A 25,774-nucleotide genomic window follows, 5' to 3' on the forward strand; every position below is an offset into this window, starting at 1 on the left:
CTTTGACTTTGCTTTTATTTTGCCTCTGGCTATCTACTACTACTTACTTTAGTATTAGTTTGGGTTTCTGCAATAACTTAGCAGAGATAAGATAAGTTACTTACTTGTTATACTCATAAACCAGCAGCAAATAACCACCCAATAAGACCATAATCCCAACTCAACTTAATACCAGCAATAGCTAACTAGTAGATAAGCAACCAGTACTGATACTAACCCAATACATAATTGTTGTTTTATGGCTTTTGCGGTCTCTTGTGTTAGTATTGAGTTGAGTTGGGATATGTTGGGATGGGTTGGGATTAGTATTGGGTTAGGGCCTCTAGGTTTCGGCGGAGTGCTTGTTGTGCCGGCTGGTGAGGACTTCCCGTCTTCTTTCTCCTGATCTGAGTTGAGTTAGGATTGATTGTTGTGAAGTTGTAATATCATATTAAACTGTGATTTATTGAGCTAGGTGTTTAGTATTGAGTTGGGTTGAGTCGTGGTGGGTTTAGGTTTAGCAGTCGAAATAGGAGTCGAAATGGAAGTTGAAATAGGAGTGGAAATAGAAGTACAAATGGAAGGTTTGGATTGAGATGGGTTGGGTTGAGTTGGTGGTGATTCAACTGGTGATTCTGGCCTATCTCTAAGTCCTGAACTGGGCTTAAGTCCTCTTTCCAATCCTAACTCTTCCCAGTCCTCAACACTAAGCCCTTTTGTCATCGGTCTCCTAGCACCATACAATGTATCACTCGATACATCACTTGATCCTAGTCCTAGTCCTTCTCTGCCTCCTACATAGATTAGACATCCTGGATCTGGCCTCGCTGGCTTTGAAGCTATTGATATTACTCGTAAAAGCAGAAGGAAAAACAACACTACACTCAGTACACCCAAAGCCATCTCGAGTCTTTTTGTCTGCCGTCCTGCCATGCCTCTTCCTATTCCAGATCTCCTTAAATCTTCTTTCCTTTCACCTATTGATCACTTTGATTGTATTTCTGCTCTTAATCTACTTATCTCAACTTGTGTTAGGTTAAGTTGAGTTGAGTTAAGTTGAGTTAAGTTGAGTTAGGATGCAAATTAGTGCTGGCAACGCCCATCGCTTACTTAATTACGGGGTTGGTACAGGGTTAGTATTGGGTTGAGTTGGGTTAGGTTGAGTTGTGTCAGCTCGTGTTAGGCTTATTCGGGATAGGCTAGGATAGGTCGGCTTGATCACTTCAAGGAACTTTTCCCACTTTGCATTAGTCCATGTTAGGTCACCCAACAAAGCAGTCAATCTCGTCTTCAATTTCTCTGGAACGTCTTCTAATAAATAACTTAGCTCTGTTGGATCCTCTTCCGTTTGTATTGAGTTGGGGTCGAATAAGCTCTCTGCTAACTCAATCACTAACAAGGGAGTGTCAAATATCCGCAGCATAATAAGAATCAATTTGAATACTTCTTGGCCCTGCCACATCCATAGAAGTCGAATGCGCATGGAAAGTCTGCATCTGACTATGTTTAGCAAGCTAAGCTGTTCAATATACTCCAGGCAACGAGATGCGGGTGTTTTCTCTTTCATGTAGAGCATAATATACCTTAGTTGTTTAGCGGGTTTGGGAAATACATTATCATCTAAGGAAAGGTCCCACTTAGATAGATTAGAGTCATATGCCCATTCATGGTCTTCGTACTTCCTAATCAGGTGGATTTCCTGCAGACACTTAACTAGTGGAGCATCTGGTGTTGTTGGGTTGGGTGGCTGGGTTTGGGTTAGTTTAGTATTGGGTGATGGTTGAGAACTCACTTCTTCTTCCTTCTCTTCCTCTTGGGCAGGTGCTAAATGCTGCACTTGCTCTTCTGATCCCGCTCCTGACCGCTTCACATCCTCATCTATCACATTCATCACATCCTCCTCTTCTATCACATCCTCATCTTCCTCTTGAACAGGTGCTAAATGCCGCACTTGTTCTTCTGGCCCCTCTTCTAATCCAACACCCACTTCAGTTGGACTGGCACTTCTTGCCGATTCTTGGCTTGTTGACTCCGCATTAGTATCACTATTTGGTATAGAGTTGGTTTGGGTTGGGTGGAGTTGTGGTGAGTTGATTTGCGGTGGATTGTTCTCTTCTACTTGCGTTGCGAAATCCACTGGGTCTATTTTCATGTGTTTGCTCGTCTGGGCTAGTATTGGGTTGGTGAGAGAAGAATCCGACTGCTCGGGGAGCGCTGGATGCTCTGCATCACTACAGGCCACCTTCATGTCCTGGCACTCCAACCAATACATTCCAAATAACAAAACACTAACCAACAGAGCCCAAAGATAAGATCTCTTAACACGTATTGCTTGTAAGAACTTGAACATGCGATTTTTTCTATCTCTTCTATCCTTTTAATTTGCTATCTCACTATCCCACAATCTTTTTGATCTTTTCAAACTCAATACTAATCCAATCTGACTATCTCACTCTTCTCTCCCACAAACCATCCTAACCCAACTTAACTCAACCCAAACCCACCTTAACACTGCGCACATAACCCAACACCAATACCAATACCAATACCAATACCAATACCAACTCCTATTTCTTATCTCTAAATTCTCTTAAATTTCAAAGACAATAGTCACTAACTCAACACAATACCAAACCAAACCAAACCATCATAATACTAACTAGACTTTTACTAAGTTGAGTTGGCATTAAGCGACACTACCGGATAATCTCTCACATGTTTCGTTTTGATATCGTATTTTTCGCCAACCAACTTAAGGAAGGCGTCCCAAAGCTCACGATTACATGAAGTAGCGATCTTAATAACAAGTTCGCTCTTTTTCAGCTTCGCGGGGATGCCCTCCAGTAAAGGCCTAAACCTATCTACTGATTTCACATCAAGCGGGGCCATATTCGCGTCCGTCCAGTTTATTTCGATTGTAGGACTATCCGCAATCCGCAGTAGAAACAATAGCAGCTCAAGTTGGTCTAACATCTCATTTTCCGTTGTCTCTCCGACAATCCTTATCCGATCCGGACTAGTGATCTTTTTCAGGGGTTGTAAGGCTTCTAGACACTGTTGGTAGGTTGTCAATTTCTCATTTGGGTTAGTACTAGTTGGGTTGGGAGTTGGGTTGGGAGTTGGGCGAATATAAAAGCCGTTAGTTCTTATTTTCAGTGTCTGGCAGAAGTATATGTCGATGACTTTACATACGCCTGGTGTTTCTTTCAACTTACACAAATAGCTTATTAGTTTCACTACCTGCATATCTTCTACCACTCGCATTCGATCCTCTATTGAATTCATCTCAAGAATCCAGCCTATGGAACCATCTGGATTACAAAATTCTATCAACCGGTTTCCTACCAAAGGTTGAACCATTATATGCATCCATTCCAAACAAGCAGTCATTCTTTTTCTCTCTAACTGTGCTCGGTGTTCTGGCATTTCGCTATTGAAGTTATCTAGGCCAGATAAATGGAAATTATCCCATTCTACGCATGAACTATCTTCTAACAATGCTTGAGCTAAAGGTGGCCAAAATTCGACATCTGGCTCTAACTCCATTTCATCTGAGTTAGTATTGCTATCACTACTACTACCCAATACCACACCAAACCTCACCATAACACAACACAACCACACTAATACTAACTTCAACCTTAATCTAGGCATTCCTTTTTCTTATCTCTGCATTTTATTAAATTTCAAAAGCAACCATCACTGATTCAAAAGATAATTGGATTGGTGTTGTGTGAGTATTAAGCGTGTATTTGTTGTGCAATACCATCTGAGCTTCATGATGTTTTGGGTTAGTAGTTGGTAGTGAGGTTACAAGTTTAAAATCAACATCATATTATGTGATTATGTGATAAGAATTAGTCCCTTGAAGAGAAAGGCAAATAGTTATCTGAAGAATCTAAGGAATGCGTTCAAAACATTGCACTTTCTTGACAATTGGGTTAGTATTGGGTTGGTATTAGCTAAGAGGAATCTTTTTTCTCCGCGAGCACAACATCACTAATTTCCAGAACAATAGGGCCGGTAGTGCTCAAAGCCTTGCACCGCTCCTTGTCAATAATGTAATGTTTGTCGATCAAATTAATGATAGAAATCCAAAAATCTTGATGAAGTCTGTTGTGAATTTTAAAAGAAAGCCCGCGGGCTTTTATATAGGCTGGAATGCTTTCGGGTAAACACTCGAACCGTTTTAATTGGCTCGAGTGAATCGGGTTGAGTGCCGAGTCTTTTATCTCTACCAAATTTACTACAACCCTAGGAGCATCTAAAATATGCAGTAGAAAGAATAACGTTTCCATTTGATGGAATAGGTCTTTATCTTCCATCGCTAGCCACAGCTCTACTTTCCCATCACTTTTGATCGTTTGCACTTGCTTTAATTCTGTTAGACAGTCGCCATAGTTTATGGGCGGCAGGGCTATATCATCCTCTGGCGCCTCATTGTTATTGGGCCGTGTCGGTTCGCTGTCTATATTTGGACCTTCTGACACGGTAATTCTCCAAGATGTGGTGCGGTCTAGATTACCATCTGATCCAACTTCGTAGTAGGTTTTGCTTGTAATTACTCCAACCCGCTCTAAGTAAGAAATCACGATAATCTCCTCTGGTCGAATATACCTCTCTATTGGGTTGTTCTCACTCAATTCTTCTGTCTCGAATCCGTACTTTGGGTTAGTATGTGTAAGGCCAAGTACTAACCCAACACCAACCCAATAGTACAACCACATCCACATGTACTTTGAGTTCATAGCTACCACGTGCTTTGCCCGAGTCATTCAATACAGTGCTTTATTGCCAAAGCCGTACTTATGCTTTCCCAAACCAATTCAATATATCCTAATTGGGCTTAACTGCCAACCCAATACTAACACAATAAACAAAAACAAGAAGATATCTGTCTTTCTAACCGCCCACCACTCTATCTCTATTGGGCTAGTATTGGGTTGGGTTAGAGTAGGACTGGGTTGGTGCCTGCTACCCCAATCTTCAATAAACAATCTGTATCTATCTCTACTGCCGTGTGGCTTGGCTAAAGAAAGAAGGAACTTTGCTTTTTAGTGTTTATTTGAGATAAGCAACCAATTTTTAGATCTGGGTAGTATCATGGCTTATAACCCCAAAGAAAGGCTGGCATAGATAAGAATCCCACAACAAAGGCCAGACATACCAACCCAATACCAAACCAATACCAAACCAATACTAACCCAACTCAAGCCAGCCTAACTCAGCATTTGCTTCATTTTCTTCTGTCAAATCTATGGGGTTGGTGCTAGATGATGGGTTAAGAACCAAATCTCTCTGCCCATCTTCTTTTGGTAAATCAATAGGCTTGCGTGGCTTGCTATCCAAATTGCATTTCTTTTGAGCCTTGTTAATGATATTCTTGAAAAGCTTCCCTTCTCTTGGGATCGTAATCCAATAGAAAAGCTCTAACTTCTCCATCTCGTCTGGAATGGTTTCTGGTGTGGACTGGGTGCACGGTGGTGATGTGCGGATTAGTAGGTCTGCTTTTTCAGTCCATTCTATCATGATATCGAACAGATCCCTGTTTTGCAGCATAGCTAGCAGAAGTTGGCATGGCGGGGATAGTTTGTCTACTATTCCCCCACCCAAAACCAATTTCCTGTCACATAGATATGCTATTTTCTGCCAACTTAACTCTTGCTGGCCAGCATTGAACGACTGCTCTGTATCGATCCGACTTAAAGTGACGGTATTAAAAACCAAACGAAGCAGACACCTTTTAACATTGTGGTTAGTACCTTCGCCGAAAGTAAGAGCCAATTTATGGTTGCTTGTTGTGCTGTTTGGAGTTCTAACGCATGACAAGGTGTATCTGGAAGTCTCGTCAATTATTCCGAACTCTTTTAAGCCCATAACTATTCTTTCCTTGATCTCCTCTACTTTTGGACTGTGTGACAGATTAGCTGGATTAGCCATTGCATTCAACTCTATCTCTTTTTCTGCTATCTTAGCATTTAGATTGCTATCGGCACTAGCCAATACCACAGCAAACCCTATCAGAACACAACCCAGCCATGCCAGCGCTAACCCCCAACACATTCCATGCATCTACTTTTTCTTATCTCTCAAACTTCTTAAAATTCAAAAGCAACCAACACAATGATAACAATAGCATTTATTTGCCAGCCACTAAATTAATAGCCAAAATACGCATCCCATCACCCTAACACCAACGCAATACTAACACATTCTTTTCAGCATTTATCGCATTAGGAATACATCTGCTTCAGCTCCTTCTCTCTGTGCATCTTGCTGTCTGCCTAGACAATAAAGAGCAGCAGACCCTCCAGTCGGCAAACCAGAGATGGTTGTATTCTTCCTAGTGAGACACAAAACTCATGCTATACTAAACCACACCAATACAACACCACCCCTATACTAACTTCAACTATATATACTTCCTACCTTATGACGTGTGAGCACTGGGTTGAGCTGGATTGAGTGACGAAGTATGTGTGATGCTCTGGAATGTATTGATGAGTGGTGTTGGATTAGGAGTGCAGAGCATTCTATCTCTTCTTTAGCTAAGTTTGATATCTCACACCCGGCTAGCCCAAACGTTCCTTGCTCGGCCAACCTGTTATTATTAGATCTTGGCGGCATGCCAGCCATTGCAAAGGCGTTCAGCCAGATAAAGAAGTAAAACCATCGCGGCCACAGTATTTTTGAGCTCATTTTTCCCTTGCAAATTTGCTATCTCAAAATATAATGCCTTGCCATCTTCTTATCTCTGATCATTTTGATTGAGAGATGCTCTTTTCCATCTCGGTACCCAAAGTCAATTTAAGACCTAGACAAGTAAAACCAAGCCCGGATAGATTAGCCTAATCCTAGTATATCCTAGCACTCTGAAGACAGCCAAAGCACTTATTTGAATTGGTGTTGGGTTGAGTTAAGTTGAATTTGAGTTAGTGCCACAATAGTATGCTAGTATTGGGGTAGTAAGCTATCTCGTCTTGTTTTCTGGACCGGTCAGTCTTGTTGTATGATCCAGCAACTGATTAGAGTCTCTTGACCGATGAGCCTGCTCTCATCCTCTACTCTATCTACTTGATCTACTCTATCTACTCTACTTATTTCCCCACACGGCATAGAATTGAATTGTTGTTTAGGTCATGAACTACTTCTTCTCTTCTCTCCTCTTACCCACAGCCAACCAATACCAACCCAACCTGTTTTTCTCTCGTTCTAGATACACACAACATACAAATCTGCTAACCCAAATACCTTTAATATCTTAAACAACACAACCCACACCTAACTTAACCTAACTCAATCCAGTTTTTGTCCACTAACGCCTTCTTTTTGATGTTATAGGTCTTTTTGAGTTGTCGAAAGAACTCGTCCCAGTACTTAATCGTGGCCGTGCTGTGAATCGTGAACACAATCTGCCGCTGCCTCATTTGGGGTAAGAAACCCCCTGGTCTGGGGCTAAGATAATCTATACCCGCCTCGGTGTCTCCCTGTGCATCATCCAGCCAGTTAATGCTGAGACACGGCACGTCCAGGATACTTAGCAGGTGCCGGAGCACTTGAGCGGCCTCCTGGGTGTATCCCATTTTGAATCCGGCTATGCGCATGGGCACACTGCTTGTGACTAGCTGTAAGGGCTGCAGATCCTTTAGAGTTGCACTGTACTCCTCTACGCCCCACTTTCTCGGTACAAACACGACGTGATTTCCTTCGTAATAGGTGGGTATTCTGCTCCCTTCGGTGCTCGCCCTGCAATCCAACCTAAATACTAACCCAATACTAACCACTTAATTGGGCTGGCATCGAAACAAGTGTCGTCAAACGTTGTGCTGGGTTTGGGGCTGGGCAGGACTGACCAGAGATGGTCTGCTGGGTTATCTAGCACCTGCATCTCCTGTAATCGACTTATTAGCACTGAATGGAGGTCCCAAGATCTAGCATCGAATAGTGCCTCCTCTTTTATTCTTTGGATTGGGGGCAGGGATTCGTCTCTTTCGTGTTCTCCTTCTTTATTTCCCTCTCTGCTCTTACAGCTTGTCCATTCCATCTCCATTTGACTTGCGCTCTCTTGGTCCTTTAGACTCACATACAGACACATGACTTGATTAATAATCAGGCCTGCGATACCCAGACAGACAAAGAAGTAGCACCACCACTTCCACAAGTTCTTTAGGCTTATATCTATCATGGAAAACTGCTATCTCAAAATCTAATAACCTACTTTGCCATGCTTCTAGCAATCAATTTGATTCTTTAACATGCCACCCAATATCAACTTAATAGAATACTAATCTAAAACTAAAACATAACCCTTCTCTTTTCAAAACTACTCATTGGGTTAGTATTGCTTTTATTCTCTAATTCAAATCTAACTGAATACTAACTGAATACTAACTCAATTCAATATCTCCTTCAACCTCTTTTTGAACCATGGCGAGAAGGAGTTCTGCAGTAACTTTGCACGGAAGATAGGATAGATCTGCCTTACATTCTCGGCAGTCAGTACTTTCATCCCTGAAAAGGAAACCATAACGTTATGCACCTCTAACCCAGGGAAGACCTGTGAGTCCTTCTCCACGGGAATATCAATCTCCTCCATGGCTTCTATCCATGGGGCGTTTAGAATGTTGCTGTAGAGTTTCCGTTTATGCGAAAGACACTCGTACACAGGAATTCGCTTGGATGACAGCACCTGCGTAAGAGACATGTCGCCAGTGCAGCCCGCAACCAGCTCGCTTTTTAGTAAGAAGTATTCGAAAGCTTCGGGCGAGAGATTCTCGTACGACACCACTCGAACTGTTCTGTTGATTTCTGGGAGGTAGATCTGTTGTACTCCATCATCCCCCATTGTGATACGAGCCTTGTTGAAAATACCATGTACTATATCCTTGTGTGCAGCCTCATCTGCTTCTGGCTTCAGCGATTGTTGGCTTTTCTGAGACGAGAGGCGGTGCTTCCAACGACTTTCCCCCTTAAGTTTGGCCTCTTCGTAAAAATCAAGCTGGTTCACCAGGAATGTGATGGGAGTATTTGGGTCTTGATTGTCCAGGCCCTGTAGCTTAGCAATCGGGGCCAAGGCTAGTTTGAGTCTTAAAGCCAGACTCTTGAATGTATTCTTATTAGTAAACAAGTTGTAATAGGCAAAATGGTACGGCACACCTACGCCTATCTTCTTCTCCAACTGTTTCACATACTCTAAGTTGAACTTCTTTTTGGCCTCTTCTCCCAGCCTGTTGTAGAATTCGTCGGCACTTACCTTTAGACGCACACAGTCTTCCTCAGAGACACCTAACCCGTACTTCTCTTTGTAGTCCAGAAAGAAGATCCGGGTTTCTTGACAGGCACTTCTGCGGTCTTCTTTACGGGTTAGTATTGGGTTAGTATTAGCTTAGTATTAGTTTAGTATTGGGTTCAATTTATTGATCAAGAGACTAGTGTTGACTTAATTGAATTACAGGTTAGTATTGAGATAAGTGAATGTGTTAGTAGTGGATTAGTATTGGTGGGGTGTGAGATCTTGAGATGTGAATTAAATCGTTCACTGCACCCATCCGTTACTTCACAACTTATATCTACTTCTTTGGACTGGCGGGCCTGGCTGGACGTACTACACTACCAGACGCGTCGGGATCTTTGGGGCCGCGGCCCTCTAAGTGCCAGTGCAAGCCAGCCAAGGCCAAACTAACTAACCCAAGTACACCGCACGAACACACAAAGAGACCGCAGTACCAGACCCACGAATGCTTTAGATACCTACTTATCATGAAAAATTGCTATCTCAAAACCACAAGGAAATTTTAATCCTAATCTGTAAATAGTGCCATGGGTACTTGAATACTTTCCTCTACCCAGTATTTCGTTAGTATTTCGTTACTATTGGGTTAGTGACATACCCATGTGAATGGGTCCCTCTTAATCAACACCAACCCAATGCAACACTAACCCAATAATACCAACACAATGCAATACCAACACAATGCAATACCAACACAATACGACATTTTATTTTATACTAACCTGACAATTTCCTTTTATGGTAATTTTCTACGATCGAATTACTTAAGATTTTTTAGCCTTCCTTTAACCCATGAATAAGCGACTAAGGAGCCCACTGGACAATCTAATCTTGTCTCTCTTATTTATTCTAAGCTTGTTTAAGATATCATATCAAACTGTGAATTCTGACGATCAGCAAGTACAACTTCCTCTGCATTCCAGCTTTATTTTACCTAATGGCCTTAAAGGCCTTGTTATTAACCAACCAGAGAGTTCAATAACCCACGTTAGTATTGCCATCAGGAAACACCTACATGCCACCTCGGCCCAAAACAAGGGGCTCAGCTGCTTTTTAAATGTGGCCCTCAAATATAAGTTAGACCCCAACAACCACAACGACGCTGAGTTTAAAGAATTCCTAGCCCAGCCCAATATCTACAAAACCACCGATATGGGTAATTTCCTTATTATCGAGTTCTTCGCAAAGAAATCTCAAAGTCTAATTCCATTGAAGCTCTTAACATCAGTTATTGTCACTCCACCTACTCTAGAAGAAGCTTCCCAAATCAATGACACCTACCTTGCAAAACATCACCCCACCCCACCCACACCAGGTGTTATTGAGAACAAAATCATTGCGTTATGGAACAGTATATTCTGTTTGTCGACTATTAGGCTTGCAATTGCCACCCCTTGCCAACCAGTAGAGATAGTTGATTTGCTGACGAACGAGTATAAAGACCTCGATCAAACATCTGAGCCAAAAATGTACATCCCTTCTAAGACCAAGGTGTTGAAAGATTTGCTAAGCACTAGAAGGGATAATACCCCAACTCAAAGCGAAAGCACAACGATCACTCTTTTTATTCCACTTCTCAACGATATCAAAAACAAAACTAGGCAGCCTATCATTGACTTACTCCATTTATTAACCTGTTGCAACAAAATCTACGACGGCTTTCTTCAATATTCAGGCAACATTTGGGCTCAACTCAAGGAGATACCTAGAATTACTCTGAAACTCATACCTAGTGTTTATCTCGTCATAGAAATAGACAATAAGGATAGAGTTGATCCTTCTGAGGCTCTAGATCTAGTGGATGGTTTCTTCCAAGCTATCAAGGCAACCTACAAACAATCATACTCGAAGATAGGCTGGTGCCACAAAACTATTATAAACTCGACCAGACTAGCACCCATGAAGATGGAATTGCCCTGTATCCCTAATCTAGTCTCGGTCTACCTGTTCTTTGCGGACGTGCATGATATCATTAAGTTCATCTACACGCCTATATCTCACTCCCAGAAGATTTGCAACATAGATGATCTGCTTGAAATGGCAATGAAACGAGAACTTTGGATTGTTAGAAGAGATGCCCCTAATTCTCATCAGGGCGTATTAGCAAACCAAGCATCGGGACGTTCATATGTTCAGCCGGTGCCCAAAGCAACTTTGAGGGTCGGGAGAATCAAAAACATTATCTGCCTATGCAACACCGAATCTATGCCGCAACAAACCAACAATACTGCCTTGGGTAACCACCAGTCTAGCTCTTCCAATCTCAATCCTATCTTTTCATCACAAAATAGTGCTTCTCGGGCCAATAGGCCTTTCCAAGTCGCCAGTGCCCGCGCATACCCTACCAGCTCGAACAACATTGCTCTAGCGCAGGCCACAGCTAACAACATCACGCATAGCAAATATGAAGAGCCTGGTCTTGAGGCGCACAGTTTCATTGAAAACAACCACGAAGGACATTCGACGGTTAGTATCGTATTGACCAACCGCAGTTACCTTAGCACCATTCACAGTTATATCTGGCAAGTTACTCACGTACTAGCAGTATTAGAAGAGGCCAATGTTCAATATCTGTCTCTAATTGGGGTTAGCGACGTTCTTATCGAAGCCGAGGTTAAGGAAGATGGTAAGTTCGTGGTTGTCCTCCGTGGATCAGCCCCAGACATCAAACATATGGTCCAGATGTTCTTTTCACTCTACAAATATCACCAAATCACTCTTAAACGGTTAAAAATAGCAGTGCATAGGACAACTAACTTCTTTTTGACTGAATTCTACCGAAGAGGATCAACTCGACCAAATCCGCTATTCGCAGAGGTTTGGAATTGTCTGGGCAGAACACCTCTTGATTGCTACCAGTACATTAGAAAGATCGGCATCAACTATGCTACTCCGCTTATTGAGGATGCTTTAATCAATATAAGAGCTGAAAATGTGCCACAAGATCTCTTCCACGCAATAATCAAATTAGTCAAAGCCTATATTAAGCCCTGGGTGTACACCAACTACCAGTTAATTGGCAACCATAGCACGCAGCATCATTCAGGAAAGAAATCAGAAGAGATTTCGGCCCTTATTGGATACTTCCAGATTGATCCAATGGCCAAATTAGGCGTAACAAACTACCATATGTTGGCATACTATTTATTGCTCAAGCAATTCCCACCAAGTGACCTCACTAACCAGGATGTTGTTAAGGCCGTCCAAGATTGGGAGGGTTCTCTTGCACCCGCCAGCACATCAGCAGCACCAATTCCAGAATCTCCTATACTAAGCTTTGATCAAAGGATTATCGAAAACCTTGAAAGCGCCATTACTTTCTTCGACGATACTATTGTTCTGACTCTTACACTCAACGGACGATACAGCCCAGCTAGACTTTTGCATGCAACTACGGCCTATTCCCAGTACTTAACTTGGGTAGCTGCCACTATGACTTCGGCACAGTTGGCGGTTTGCAAAGAGAGGGCGCTGCACGAGTTTGATATTCTCATGAAGACCGGCGGGATATTCGAAGATAGACCTTTGCTCTTCCAATGCAATGACTTCTGGCGAGAGTTCGACTATAAGAGAAAGTTCGCAGATGTTCTCAACAAAATGGCTTTAGATAAAGTCCGAGAGTTTATCTTATACCATTGCATGAAACCTCTTACCGTGATACATAAGAGACCTCGGCCACTATCACTAGACCAACCCAATCCACCTCAACCTAAAACCGCCCAAAGACGAGCAGTAACTGACCCTTTAGATGACCTTGATCCTAGTTGCTCTGTTAAAAGGCTCAATCTAAACAGCTAACCCAGATAATAAACATCACTTGGCTAAATAAGCACTAGTAGTAGTCAATTTAACATACTTAACCTCTTATTGGGTTAGTATTCTATGCTTTATCTAATTGAGTTGGTGTTATAAAAATCCGCATCTTAGTTTAACCCAATTCAACTTGCTTTTTCAAAATCACTATCTTATTTATCATTTTTAAATAGCCTTATTGCATCTGGCTATCTATATTTTTATTTGTAAAAAGCATGTCACTATCTCTACTTATGAATAACTTCTTATCTCTACATGCTTAGTGTAGCTTGAGATGCTCATTAAAACCTTCTAAACTAATACCAAGTCAATACTAACTCAACGCAATACTAACTCAACGCAATACTAACCCAATAAGAGTATAGACAAAAATAGCTCGCGTTATTTATTTGTTGGCTAACGGTCTGACTTTGAAGTTGGTTCTTTTCTTAGTATCAGTTGTTCGAAACGCACCGAAGCAGCATTCGCCCAACCCACCAGCCCAATACTTTGATCTCACAATCAATAAATTGAACCCAAACTAAACCCAAACAAACCCAAACCAAACCCACCTCAACCGAACCTAATCTAACTAGATTGCGGACTGGTAGTTGCTACGTTTTGGTGCTCTGCATTCTTCATCTCTTTATCAAGTTTCTCTACCTCCGCATCTAGCTCTTCTATCAGCTCCTCTAACTCATTTAGCCCCTTTGCCTCTTTCAGCTCTTTTGCCAGCTTCTCAAACTCCTCTTCCGCGGCACCCAGTTCCTTTCTCAGTTGGGCGAGTCTCTTTTGCATTTCTAAATCTTCCGGCTCTTTTGTCTCTTTCTGTGCCTCTTCTAGCCCTTTTACCTCTTTCAGTGTCTCTTTCAGCTCTTCTAGCTCTTTTGCCAATTGCGCTACCTTTTGCCGTGTCTCTATCTGCTTGGCCCTCTTGTTTATTGATGCGTCCAGTCCCTCTATTGCTGCCGCCAATGCCTCCTCGCTCTCTTTCAGCCGCTGATTGGTCATATCCAATCTTCTCTTTGACTTTATCTGTTTTACCACATCCTCTAGCTGCTCTACGTCATCCACTTCAGTGGCCGCTGATGTACTTGATTTCGGTGATTCGGTCACATCTAGCTGCTCTAATTCATCCACTTCAGTGGCCGCTGATGTACTTGGTTTCGGTGATTCGGTCGCATCTAACTTCTCTACTTCATCCGCTTCAGTGGCCGCTGATGTACTTGATTTCGGTGATTCCGCCACATCTAGCTGCTCTTCTTCATCCACTTCAGAGGCCACTGATGTACTTGATTTCGGTGATTCCGCCACATCTAGCTGCTCTTCTTCATCCACTTCAGAGGCCACTGATGTATTTGGTTTCGGTGATTCGGTCACATCTAGCTGCTGCTTTTCTCCTTCCGTCGCTATCTGTTGCTCATTCTCCAGCTCTTCGACCTCTTCTATCTTTTCGTGCCCAGTGACTACTAACTCTTCATATTTTGGGTTAACCGTTATATTCTTGTGTTGTGATTTCTTTGGGTTTTGGGACTTTTCATACTCTTTAAAGGACTTGATGAGCTGGCTGCTATCTCGTTGAAACTTCTTGTTCTCATTGTAGCCCAAGTAATTCTGCATGGCTTTCTGAAAATGGGCTATTTCCCTCTTTTCTATCACTATCTTGTACTCATTATCCCTAGCATGTCTCAAACGAACAGCATCTTCAAAGGAAAACCGGGCATCCCAGGCCATATCTCTAAGGGTCTGTTTGTGCTTAATAAAAACGAACGTCTTCCTTTTGCTGTCATACATGTAGTTGAGGCCATAACTGTACAGCTCTCTGTTGAGTGGGTGCATGCCGTTGACGAGAGGGGCTTGGTATAAATTGCGGCCTTGGGTTAGTGTTCGACTGACCTGGCTATAAATAACAGCAGGCGTGGTTGGTGTTTGGTTGTCAGAGGATTCGCTTTCGACTGGTTTCTTAGGGCCCATTACTGCCCTTTCAAGCTCATCAACTTCGTCCGGAGTAAACACCTTTTGATGAATCCACCGAGCGAGAATATCAGCCAATTCCATGTGCTCTGGCAGAACAGTTGTTTGGGTTATTTGCTTAGCATAGGGCTTCTCGTTTAGAGTGACGTATAACGCAATCAAATTGGGAATATCCTTAGTAATACTAAGCTGTAAAAATAGAGAATTACTATTGGGCTTAGACAGCTCAACCAGCAGAGCTGCGGTCTGTTTAACTAAATCTAAGTCATTGGGTGAAAAGAGGAGTTCATCATAAAAGCCAGATCTCAGAAACTTGGCTTTGACTGCTTTATCTTTGATAGATTTCAATGGGGTCCCGATACTCTTCTTCTTCCAAAACATCCAGGATTTACTGGATGGGCACCACAGTATTCTCTTTGGCCCGTCAGTTAAGAACCGGATGTGGCCATTGTTATACTCTTTTAGCATCTTTTGGGCCCAAACAAAGTTGAGTTTGGCTAGATCTTCCAAAGTCGGTGGAGTCCTGTTGAGTCTCTCTGATTCGCCTCCTGTGGCAGTTACTAAATTGCTGATCATGAACAGGCAAAGGCTAATCGCCAATACTAATTCAAATCCAATTCGTCTTTTTTGATTATGCATTTGTGATCTCAAATTTAGCTATAGTTTATAGTTATAAATTTCCATATTGGGAAATAAACTTTATTTTAATTGACCGGTTAACTACTCCTGAATTCAATCTAAATAGTCCGATTAATTGCAAACACGTGTTGCGTTTATTTATACCCCGTTGTCGTAGTACAACACAGCCTAACACAATACTAACACAATACTAACCCACCCCTAGAAGAATCCCACACCACTCTTAACTCATGCATTTCAAGAAGATCTTGAGTTTGTTGTTTTGCAACATCAAGATAAGTCAGCAACTGTTTGCCAAAGATATTCGAGCTTGAATGCATTTCCGAGGGGGGAATATTAGACATAATTGCTTGTCTTATTTCCTCTGTATAGATGCGATAGGAGTAGAGGCTCTTGTGATGGGCTACAAGAGCGTATTTCATAATGGCGTCGATAGAGTTGATTTGGTTCAAATGGATTTGGTATAAATATAGTCCAGCATCACTGATCACGAACTCCTTAGGCCTCTTTTCCAAATGGCGTGCGATTGTTTCACTCTGTAGGATCAGCTGGGTTAGCTTGTTTTGGACCGCAGCCTCTTTGGTCTTCAAAAACGCACGGAATGCGCTCGTTTGGTCAATGTCACTAACTAACACCCGCGGTTTAGAGTCCATCTTTATCGAAAGCTTCATAAGTAGGCATAATTGGTTGAGCCGGCCAAAGCATGCACCCAAGCTGTCTACATCGGCTGTTCCCGATGTACCCTCGTGTGTCCCTCTGACCATCGTTATCTCGACATTTTCAACCCATCCGTCATTTAGTTCAATGTCTACTATCAGTGCATTCTCATGGCCATCCTCAATAGACAGATAGAAATATTGCAAGAAACGCATGGGACTTATCCGTTCAAAGGCCTGCAGAAACGTTGTTTGCCATTGACTGACATATACCACAAGGTACTTGAGGTCCGCAACAAGACCCGCATCAATCGAATCAATTTGGGCATACGGCATATCCAGCGTCAGGCATTGCAATGGCAAACCATCAACGGAACCCGACCCAATACTAACTCCTTCCAATGCAATTCTCTTTACTTTCTCATCATGAATTATTATGCCAAGAGTGTGTGTTTTCTGGTGCAGCACTCCAGAGAGATGAGCAAGGCTTATACAATCTTCCTTGCTATCCTCAATAAACCAATAAACTGCGCTGAACTTCTCTCGATTTTGGCCAAGTATCTTTTGGGTTAACAGCGGAGTCTCCTTGTCACTGTCTGGGTTGGTAGTGGGTGAATTTATAATCACCAGATACGATTGGATGATCTGCACACTAGCTAGTACAAGCAATTCTTTGCATTCGTCTGGAGTTGGACTGGTCAGACTCACTTGGTCAGACCACTCGATTATCATTCCAATTGGAACAGTATCGACTTTGGTTTTGGTTATTTCCAAATCGATCTTCTTCTGAATATTTTCTATCTCGGACTCTCCAATCCTACTCCTCTCAAGCCGCAGATAAATCAAGGACGAACCTCTAATCTTCCCTGAGCCACTGGCAGGCGAACTTGCAGCATCCGGCAGTCCCATGTCCACTTGGAATATATAAGCTTTCTTATTGTCGCCGTTTATAGCCTGATCCTGCTCATTGTATTGGGAGGTGTTGATACAAACTCTATCTTCCTCCATCTCTTTCTTCTTCAGGCAGATGCAAACCAATCCCCAGCACCCTAGCAATAGTCGCGATAAAACACCACAGCCCATCTTATCTCTTTGTAAAAGTAATTTGGCCTTTTTATAGAGACAACGATCAATATGCAACTATGATATGCTGTGCTGGCTTGAACCAGCTGGTATAAGTATCCCATTTGTTTTAATTAAGTTACTCACGAGAAGATCCTTTCCTCTTGATTTGGGCCACTTTACTAATCCAGTACTAAGTCGCTCGTAGATGCCGATATATATCTTTAAATTACTTCTATACCCTCTCAATCCTAATCGAATACTAAACCCAATATTTTTTGTTTATTGATATCTAGTCCATTGCTAGCTTCTATCTTTCTTAGAGTTCGGTTAGTGTGGTATTAGTATTGGATTGGATTGGATTGGTGTGGGCTAATTTGTTCTAAATAATATCTTTAACAAATCACGTGTCAAATTGGCTAGCGATGAGGAGTTGCCGGCTAATAAATCGTAGCTAATAGCTGCCCAGGTTGTAAGTCCAAGCGTGCTAACCATAACTGCGAAAATAATCGTCAATTCTAGTAGTCTTCTTGGCACTTCTTGATCATGCTCTTTTTGAGTATGCTCTTCTCGATCCTTGTCGAACCAACGGCCGAAGACCTGCATAAGAATACCGGTACTAAAGACAATAGCCGAGACAATTAGAATATGAGATTTTAAAAGAACGCGAGCCTGTTCGGTAAGCCCAAGAAGCAAAAGGAACGGCACAATAGCAGCCAATCCGATCGCTAGAGCAAAAAGCACCCAGTTGACTCGCCGAGTTAGTTTGGAGTAGTGCTGGTTAAACCGCCAGCGAACAACAAAGCAAGCAATAACGGCAAGTATGGCCATGGCTTGGTATACTAAAACCATAACTTTGAGCACAGTCGACGTGCTGCTACTAGACCAACTGTCGATCTGCAGCCCAAAAATGGCGATGAGACTAATGACTATTACACCCAACATAAACCCAATACTCAGCCACTCCCAGAGAGACAACGGCTTACTTGGTGAAGAATTGATATAGCAGGTTAGTATAACGGCTCCTATCAGTCCAAGGGCTATTATATTGAAAGGAAATATGTAGACAAGTGCAGCAGTCGAGGGCATAAACATAAAGCTAAGCAACATTACTATAGATTCAGCAATAGCTATAACTATCCCGCTTGAAACAATAGCGTAGATTTGGCGTCTTTCCCACGGTTGGTCGGTCTTGGGGGCATTAGAGTTGGATTTATCTTTTGACTTCTTTATCTTAGGCTCAAGGCTCTTTGCTGTTGAGTACTCGTCAAATGTTTTGATGTTTAGGTTGCTGATATGTTTGAACTGGGTTGGGTTGGTAGTGGGTGGCTGGTGATAATGAACTATTCCCATAAAAACATTAAAGTCTTCATCGCTCGCCACTATGCTATATTTGTTGTCTGTGGCGTGCTTTAAACGAGTTGCGGATTCCAAAGTAAACCGGGCGACCAGATTTTGTCCAGATTTGGAAAAATCAAACATGTTCATATATCTATTATTGTGCGGGACCACAACGAATAGCTTCTTACTATGGTCGTACAAGTAATTAAGTTTGTGCATATACACATCAACGTTGAGTGGGTGGATGTAGCCCATCAATGGACTTTTCCATAGCATGTAGAAATTATCTTTAGAATGAATAAGGCTGGGATAATAGAAGACCGGATCGTTTTGGCTGGATGCTGGTGATTCTGTGGCCGCTCTATTTGCCCCCTTTATCTTTAAGTTCTTATTCTCAAGATTGTCGATGAAATCGGCACAGTGTTTATGGCGATGTATCCAAGTTGCAAGATTAGTAATAAAGCATGCTTGTTCTCGATCTTGGTCAATGGCCGTCTGAGTTATTCCAGTGGCATTGGGCTGTTCATTTAAAACAGCATATAGAATCAGCATAGACTGTATGTCGGGTTGTATAATAGCATTTCCTAGCTTGAAGGCTTCTTCGTCTTTAAATAACGATATCAAACAGTCAATTGTGTAGTTAAGATTTGCTCGATTCTGGCCCTCATCAAGGTCTATGAATCCGAGGCGGTCACAATAATCATGGCCGATAGATTTAGTACTTTGGCCGTGATTGTCGTTATACTCCTTTAGTATCGCTATAGCCCAGGGAAACTTGAGCTCAGCCAATCGCTCTAATCTAGTTTGTGCTTTCGCTGACTGATGATGGAATGGAGCTCTTGATGCAGCTACTAGTCCGTTTAAAACCAATAAGCATAGCCCAACTACCAAGCAAGTCTTGATGAAATCAATTCTTCGCTTCTGATTGAACATTTACGATCCAAAAAAACAGTTAATTTTATAGTCGAAATTTACCATATTAGGACATTGCCATATTAGGACATTGCTAAAAACTGCCAAGCTCGAACTTTTATCAATTTGACCAAAGTAACCCAATAATATTAACCCAATACTAGCCCCTTAATCAATAAATTGAATCCAGTGCTAATCGGTTAGTATTTTGTTAGTATGATGTGTTATATGATATAATTTTGATTTTTGATTAGAACCAATTGCTTATCTCGCAATTAAATTCACATTCCACTAGCATCGTATTCTATTGGCTATCTCAATTTACTCTAACCCAATACTAACCCTATTCTATCATATCTCAACTCAATACTAACTCAACTCAACATAATACTAACTCAATTTAAACCGAAAACTAAACTAAACTAAACGCAATCCAAACTCGATTCAATTTCGTTTTTGGTTTGCTTTAAACTCTCATAACCCAAGCCTTTATTTAACAATTGGACTGGATATATATCAACCAAGAAACACGAATATCAACTAAGAAACACGAATATCAACTAAGAAACACGACCAAACTGTTTATTCATGCATACATGGACAATAAAAGACACGCAAAGCAAATGCCTTACAAACTGCCATCACACCAGAGGCACAGAAGGAATTAAACCAAACCAAACCAAACTCAATAAGACTTCACTTCGTTCTAGTCCAAAGCCGCTATATCCAACACTAACTCGATCTGCAGTTTATTGTTATGACTTGATTATAGAGATGCGTTGTTGTATGTTCCCAACCGACTATTCCCAAGTGTAAAGCGGCCGGGATAAAGTTACCTAATAAGGAAAATTCCCTGTCTATAAATAGACCTGAGAATTAACAAATACGAAAGTTTAGGCGGCGGACCATATAAAACAACTTGTGTGATGTATAAATTAGTTGTCGAATAAGCAAAAACTATATCTCTCCAAATCAAAATTAGATTAGGTTGGATTGCTGATCTAAAGTGTTGTTTTCAGATGGTGTCAAGAGATCTTGCAATTGTGTTTTATAGTTTTGCAGTTGTGTTTTATACGCGCCTAAAACAATCATACCGCCGCCCGTTGCACTTTGAAGCATAAGAGTATAAGCAACAGTGGCCGCTAGAGAGGCCAGAGAGATGGTTTCGGTAAGAAGAGGCAAAGCTGCATAATCATTCGAGCTTGTATACAGTTGCTTACAGAGTCGGCCGACGTTAAAGACTTTTTGGAAACTGTATTCAAGAATATCCCAAGGCAGCTTTAAAGAAGAGAAGCGGTTAATAAAAGACTCTACTACCACAACCATAACTGCTTCGGCATCAGATAAATCTTGCCGTTGTTGCTCATAGCCAGCCACTGCGGGCAAGGTTCTGTTCGGATCATAAAAATCATCGAGAAAGGCGGTAAAACACACCGTCAGTCGCATAATACAGTACACTAGCATGTCGGCTTTATCGATATGGCATCTCAAACCGCGATTGTTGTATATTTCTTCATTTTTCGACCAGTCAACATTGCTATTGATGAGTCGCGAGGTAAAGTCTTCCTGGCCAACTGAGGCACTCTCTACAATCTGGCCCTTAACAAACCTGATGGCTGTTATTAGGCGCACAAGCTGTGAGCAAATTATACGATCGCAGAAGTTAGGGTTAGTATTGGGATTGTTATTAGATAGAGGCAAAACCTGTATCATATGAATATGCCAATCCTTTAACATCAGACGGACCATGACCATGTTGGCTGGATCATTTGTGCTATCATCAAGATTGATAACAACTTCCAACATCCTCAAAAACACCGACTGCTTATTCAAGCCAACAGCATTATATAGCCCGTCTGCCCAGCTCAATGTTCTCAGCTCAATGGTATGAACAACCAATTGACTAGATAAAGAAAGCTCATTTAACTTAGCATGTGGCATATAAAGAGTCAGCCGCTCCAACGTACGCCAGTACCTAGCGCCGTCCTGTCGTGGGAGAAAAGGTAATGTCAGGCACACCGTTTGAACATTTATGTTTTCTATCACAATACTAAAAACCCGAATATACTTCTTCTGTATCATCATACCGAGCGCAGAAAGTTCGATGTCCTGGCAGTTATTCGTACAGACAATCGTTTCGATTAATATAAACACTCCCCAGATTGGGTTACATTTACCCCCCATCATATTTTGGTAAAACTTCGCTTTATCATCAAACTCACGACAGTTGTCAGTATAGAACCGCGGGCTTATCAACAGAGCAAAAGATCGGTCTAAATCAACTCGGGCCTTGGCCAGCTGTTGGTTATACCATTTTATATCCAAATACTCATACGACGGCTGATCTTTTATCCTCTCATTACACCACTCAAACAGAAAATGAATTGTTCTGGTTTGGTATGTGGTTGTGATCTCGTTTATTTGCTTAATAAATTCGCGGTGGATGGAATGAGATGGGCGCGACAAATCGCCCTTTACCAGCACCCGGATCAGATAGCAGTCCTTGACCTCAACTTTGTCAGCCAATCGGTGCGATACCTTTATTTCAGCAACACAAATTTGATAAGTTCCCATGGGGTGGGTGTACCGGAAGCATTCAGGCGCGATCCAAATGCACTCTATGGCCACACGCGGCATTGGTGACCAAGATTGGGTTGATCTTTGAAGTGCTCCTTCAACAATTGGGAGTAGTTGACAAGCTTCCCAGTCTCTTCTCAACTCGTCTTGGGCTATAGTAGCATACCCAGTTGACACCTGCTCACTTTCATCAGGCTCTGACTGGGTTGGGTTTTCCACTGATCCGTTCACCAGCTCGTCTTGATTGAAACACCACGTGGCTCCGACCAACATCAACACACCAATAAACCATATATACCTATCTAACAACTTGTTTCTTATCTGGACTATCATTAAATAAAAGTTATTGTCAATTGAATTATTTGTACAGATTGAGTTGATAAGTTAACTTACAACACCAACCCAACCTAACCCAATGCCACCGCACAATCAATAAATCAAACCCAACCCAACCCATCCCAACCCATCCCAATACCAACACAATCCAACCCAACACAAACTAAATCAAACACTAACAGCACCTTCTCAACTGAATACAAAATGATTTCAATCCAAAGATCCAATCACTGCAACAATATATATAAATACTCAGCAAGCCATAACCCGACACCAACCATGAACATTATTAAACTTGTAGCTCAGATTATTGCACCGTTTGTTACCGTTATGAACGTCACAACTCCAAACCACCAGCAAGGACTCACTTCAGACAACATCAAGGACTTATCCCACCCGCAACATCTATCCGCCAGCCAGATAGGCATAGCTTCGACACTAGCAGATACCAACTCACCCCTTCTGCAAGCCAATCCACTCAGCAGCGAGACTCCGCTCCCCGCCCAGCCAGCGCTTCTATCTTCTGCTTCAGAACAGGCAGTCCTTAGTATCAATCGCTACATCGCTCAGCATTTGCAAACCAAGCAACAGGACATTCTCAAAACACAAAAGGCCGTTGCCGCTCTTTCAAACCAACTTCACAACTTTATTGCTCAATATATAACCCAAACCCAAGTGCTAGACAACAGCCTTTTTTCTCCAATAGAAAACTACCTCACCGAATATCTAGAGACTGTCATCAGCCCATGGGCCAGCGAACAAACCAAAAAATACAACCAGGCTTTAGAAACCGCAGCCGCAATAGAAACCCAGCAAACAATTAGTACTTTGGCAACCCTTCTTTCCCACACCAACTCTTTCACTTCAAGCCAGCAGACCCAATTGTCATCTATTCTCCTCAAGATTGCGACCGTCTTACAAAACATCCACACCTTCAACCTCGCCCAACCAACTCTCTTCTACAATCCCTTCCCAGACCCTCATTCCGCCACGGCCCAGTCCGTTCTGAGTCGCACGACCCAGCTGCGCAGTCTTGATCTCTCCTCCGATCTACTTAAGAACCACGGCCAGGGACTTATCTACATCCTTGCCACCAAGCAAATTACTACACTAACCACCCTCTATTACAATACCCTCAACAGACATATTGCCCGGATCAAGAAACCAGCTCTGGACACGATCAACCAAATCCACTCCCTTCGTGACCACCAAGACCCAAAGGCTAACTCAATAATCAAAGAACAGTTACTTCAAATAGCTCACGGCCTTGTCCAGGAAGAACAAAATCTACAGCTCACCAACAAAAAGCTCATCCAATACATCGCAGCCTTCAACTCAAACGACATTCTTGCCACCAGTCTTTCCAGCCACCCCAGATCCGCCCGCCAACCCCGTGCAGCTGATCCCCCTTCCAACCCCTCTGCTTCTTCAACGATCACAAGTAACATCAATAAACTTCTCCAGGAGATTCTAAAGATTGAATCACCTGAGGAAAGGTCCAAACACTTCATGCTCTTGCAGACTCTTATCAGGGATAGTAATCAAGCCCTCAAACAAAAGGCCACCCTCACGTGCAATAATACATCGCCGACCTCAGCCCCCAAAACCGCTATACCCCAAGACCGCAACAACTTTTCACCCTATGTCTACAACACTACCATTGGCTACATCAAGCAGCTCCTCACCAACCACCAAGAACAGCACAAAAAGCTCGTTGAACAGAATGTGCAACTCCAGGCCATCCAAAGAAACCTTAACAGCACTATTGAGAGCACAAAAGATGATGTCCAGATTCACCAAACTCTACTCCAGCAGAAGAAGGCCATTAACAAGCAGAAAGCCATTCAAAACGAACACACCCAGCACACCGCAGATCTACATGCCCATGCTGCTCAGGCTCAAAACGACATAACCCAGCAAACGGCCCAACTTCAAGATGCAGACAAACAGAACAAAGAGCTAAACTCTGTTACTGCAAAAGCTATTGCCGATTTACACAAAGCCAATGATGAGCTGAAAAGCCTTACTGCTAACCTCACCAATGTTCAAGACCAGATTAAAGCCAACAACAACGAGCAAATAGCCATTCAGCAGGACTTGCTAACCCTAAACTCAACATTAAAAAGGCAGGTAGACGATCTCAACGCTCTCCACAACACCTACCATCTTCTTAACGCCACCATCGAAGGTTATCTGCCCGTCCTCAACAGCACTGCTGCTTCTCCTTTGGTGCTCACCACAATTCTCCACGATTACTCAGCTAACCCCAGCCAGTTATCCAAGCAATTCCAAAACTTCATCCAAAACCCGCAAAGCAACCTAAATCCAACAGTCGATGAATTGTACCAACTCTACAACAACTACCTCGAAGCCGCCAAGAACAACGACCAAACCAAACAAGATCTAGATAAAGAAACCACCAAGTTCCATAACTGCTCTGCCGCCGCCGACGAAATCGCCGCCCAAGTAAAGCACCAAACCGACCTCAATGCTCAAGCTGCCAAGGAATACCAAAACATCGACACCGTCACCACCAAACAAATCTGCCAGCAAGCCGAAGAAGATGAAGCAGCTCTAGGACAGCAAGCCGACTCCCAAATCCACGACATTACCCAACAAACCGACATCATCAACAATGCGGTTGACTCTATACGCGACAACCTTCAAAATACATACTCTGCGATCAGCACTAAGTACAAACGCCAACAACTCAATGCCACTGACTTTGCACTAGACATGCCCAGCTTTTCGCATCCCAGCCCCACCACGCTGCAAGATCCTCAAGCCGCCCAGGCCTTTTTCCAAGCTAATCTTTCTCCCAACAAAACACCCATCCAGAGCCGTAATGACACCGTACCAAACCTTGCCAACGTGGTACCCAACCTAGCCGCCAATATTCATCGTGTCCTGGCAGAAGCCACAAACCAGACAAACCGGCTAACAATTCTCCAAAAGAAGGTCGACGCCAAAGTTCTTGAGTATAACAGCGATACTGCCAAATGCAAAGCTTACGCCCAAGAGGTAGCGCAAGGCAATAGTCAACCAGGCCCGCCCGGCAATATCACCAAAATCTTCGTAGGATCGCAATACACAGGCGAGGACTCTAATACGAACGACGACTTCATATCCCGCCAGAAGTTTGACGAGACCCACTAGCCGACACCATTCCTAACTTTCCCAGAAAATGAACCCCTCCCAACCCCAACCCCNTGTA

At 42.6% G+C, this 25,774-nt stretch overlaps 14 protein-coding genes across 14 annotated transcripts; 2 read left to right on the forward strand and 12 right to left on the reverse strand.

Annotated features, from left to right (window-relative positions):
• Positions 1-450: 450 nt before the first annotated feature.
• On the reverse strand, positions 451-882 carry NEHOM01_0841 (uncharacterized protein; the record flags this gene model as incomplete). The annotated part of the gene is made up of 1 exon (XM_051489719.1): positions 451-882. The coding sequence occupies one exon, from the start codon at positions 880-882 to the stop codon at positions 451-453; it is 432 nt and encodes a 143-aa protein (XP_051345679.1).
• Positions 883-1,093: 211 nt separating this feature from the next.
• NEHOM01_0842 (uncharacterized protein) lies at positions 1,094-2,329 on the reverse strand (the record flags this gene model as incomplete). Its single annotated transcript, XM_051489720.1, has 1 exon — positions 1,094-2,329. One exon carries the CDS (start codon positions 2,327-2,329, stop codon positions 1,094-1,096), a length of 1,236 nt encoding a protein of 411 aa, XP_051345680.1.
• A 320-nt stretch (positions 2,330-2,649) lies between these two features.
• NEHOM01_0843 (uncharacterized protein) lies at positions 2,650-3,633 on the reverse strand (the record flags this gene model as incomplete). Its single annotated transcript, XM_051489721.1, has 1 exon — positions 2,650-3,633. The coding sequence occupies one exon, from the start codon at positions 3,631-3,633 to the stop codon at positions 2,650-2,652; it is 984 nt and encodes a 327-aa protein (XP_051345681.1).
• A 308-nt stretch (positions 3,634-3,941) lies between these two features.
• On the reverse strand, positions 3,942-4,754 carry NEHOM01_0844 (uncharacterized protein; the record flags this gene model as incomplete). Its single annotated transcript, XM_051489722.1, has 1 exon — positions 3,942-4,754. The coding sequence occupies one exon, from the start codon at positions 4,752-4,754 to the stop codon at positions 3,942-3,944; it is 813 nt and encodes a 270-aa protein (XP_051345682.1).
• Positions 4,755-5,178: 424 nt separating this feature from the next.
• On the reverse strand, positions 5,179-6,051 carry NEHOM01_0845 (uncharacterized protein; the record flags this gene model as incomplete). Its single annotated transcript, XM_051489723.1, has 1 exon — positions 5,179-6,051. One exon carries the CDS (start codon positions 6,049-6,051, stop codon positions 5,179-5,181), a length of 873 nt encoding a protein of 290 aa, XP_051345683.1.
• A 1,214-nt stretch (positions 6,052-7,265) lies between these two features.
• On the reverse strand, positions 7,266-7,583 carry NEHOM01_0846 (uncharacterized protein; the record flags this gene model as incomplete). The annotated part of the gene is made up of 1 exon (XM_051489724.1): positions 7,266-7,583. One exon carries the CDS (start codon positions 7,581-7,583, stop codon positions 7,266-7,268), a length of 318 nt encoding a protein of 105 aa, XP_051345684.1.
• A 161-nt stretch (positions 7,584-7,744) lies between these two features.
• NEHOM01_0847 (uncharacterized protein) lies at positions 7,745-8,164 on the reverse strand (the record flags this gene model as incomplete). The annotated part of the gene is made up of 1 exon (XM_051489725.1): positions 7,745-8,164. One exon carries the CDS (start codon positions 8,162-8,164, stop codon positions 7,745-7,747), a length of 420 nt encoding a protein of 139 aa, XP_051345685.1.
• A 207-nt stretch (positions 8,165-8,371) lies between these two features.
• NEHOM01_0848 (uncharacterized protein) lies at positions 8,372-8,824 on the reverse strand (the record flags this gene model as incomplete). The annotated part of the gene is made up of 1 exon (XM_051489726.1): positions 8,372-8,824. The coding sequence occupies one exon, from the start codon at positions 8,822-8,824 to the stop codon at positions 8,372-8,374; it is 453 nt and encodes a 150-aa protein (XP_051345686.1).
• Positions 8,825-10,063: 1,239 nt separating this feature from the next.
• On the forward strand, positions 10,064-13,069 carry NEHOM01_0849 (uncharacterized protein; the record flags this gene model as incomplete). The annotated part of the gene is made up of 1 exon (XM_051489727.1): positions 10,064-13,069. The coding sequence occupies one exon, from the start codon at positions 10,064-10,066 to the stop codon at positions 13,067-13,069; it is 3,006 nt and encodes a 1,001-aa protein (XP_051345687.1).
• A 582-nt stretch (positions 13,070-13,651) lies between these two features.
• On the reverse strand, positions 13,652-15,676 carry NEHOM01_0850 (uncharacterized protein; the record flags this gene model as incomplete). Its single annotated transcript, XM_051489728.1, has 1 exon — positions 13,652-15,676. The coding sequence occupies one exon, from the start codon at positions 15,674-15,676 to the stop codon at positions 13,652-13,654; it is 2,025 nt and encodes a 674-aa protein (XP_051345688.1).
• Positions 15,677-15,855: 179 nt separating this feature from the next.
• On the reverse strand, positions 15,856-17,415 carry NEHOM01_0851 (uncharacterized protein; the record flags this gene model as incomplete). Its single annotated transcript, XM_051489729.1, has 1 exon — positions 15,856-17,415. One exon carries the CDS (start codon positions 17,413-17,415, stop codon positions 15,856-15,858), a length of 1,560 nt encoding a protein of 519 aa, XP_051345689.1.
• Positions 17,416-17,766: 351 nt separating this feature from the next.
• NEHOM01_0852 (uncharacterized protein) lies at positions 17,767-19,668 on the reverse strand (the record flags this gene model as incomplete). Its single annotated transcript, XM_051489730.1, has 1 exon — positions 17,767-19,668. One exon carries the CDS (start codon positions 19,666-19,668, stop codon positions 17,767-17,769), a length of 1,902 nt encoding a protein of 633 aa, XP_051345690.1.
• Positions 19,669-20,625: 957 nt separating this feature from the next.
• NEHOM01_0853 (uncharacterized protein) lies at positions 20,626-22,557 on the reverse strand (the record flags this gene model as incomplete). Its single annotated transcript, XM_051489731.1, has 1 exon — positions 20,626-22,557. The coding sequence occupies one exon, from the start codon at positions 22,555-22,557 to the stop codon at positions 20,626-20,628; it is 1,932 nt and encodes a 643-aa protein (XP_051345691.1).
• A 282-nt stretch (positions 22,558-22,839) lies between these two features.
• Positions 22,840-25,716, forward strand: NEHOM01_0854 (uncharacterized protein; the record flags this gene model as incomplete). Its single annotated transcript, XM_051489732.1, has 1 exon — positions 22,840-25,716. One exon carries the CDS (start codon positions 22,840-22,842, stop codon positions 25,714-25,716), a length of 2,877 nt encoding a protein of 958 aa, XP_051345692.1.
• Between the last annotated feature and the right edge of the window lie 58 nt (positions 25,717-25,774).

This window comes from Nematocida homosporus, assembly GCF_024244095.1.
Source record: "Nematocida homosporus strain JUm1504 chromosome Unknown 4449, whole genome shotgun sequence".
NCBI lineage: Eukaryota > Fungi > Microsporidia > Nematocida > Nematocida homosporus.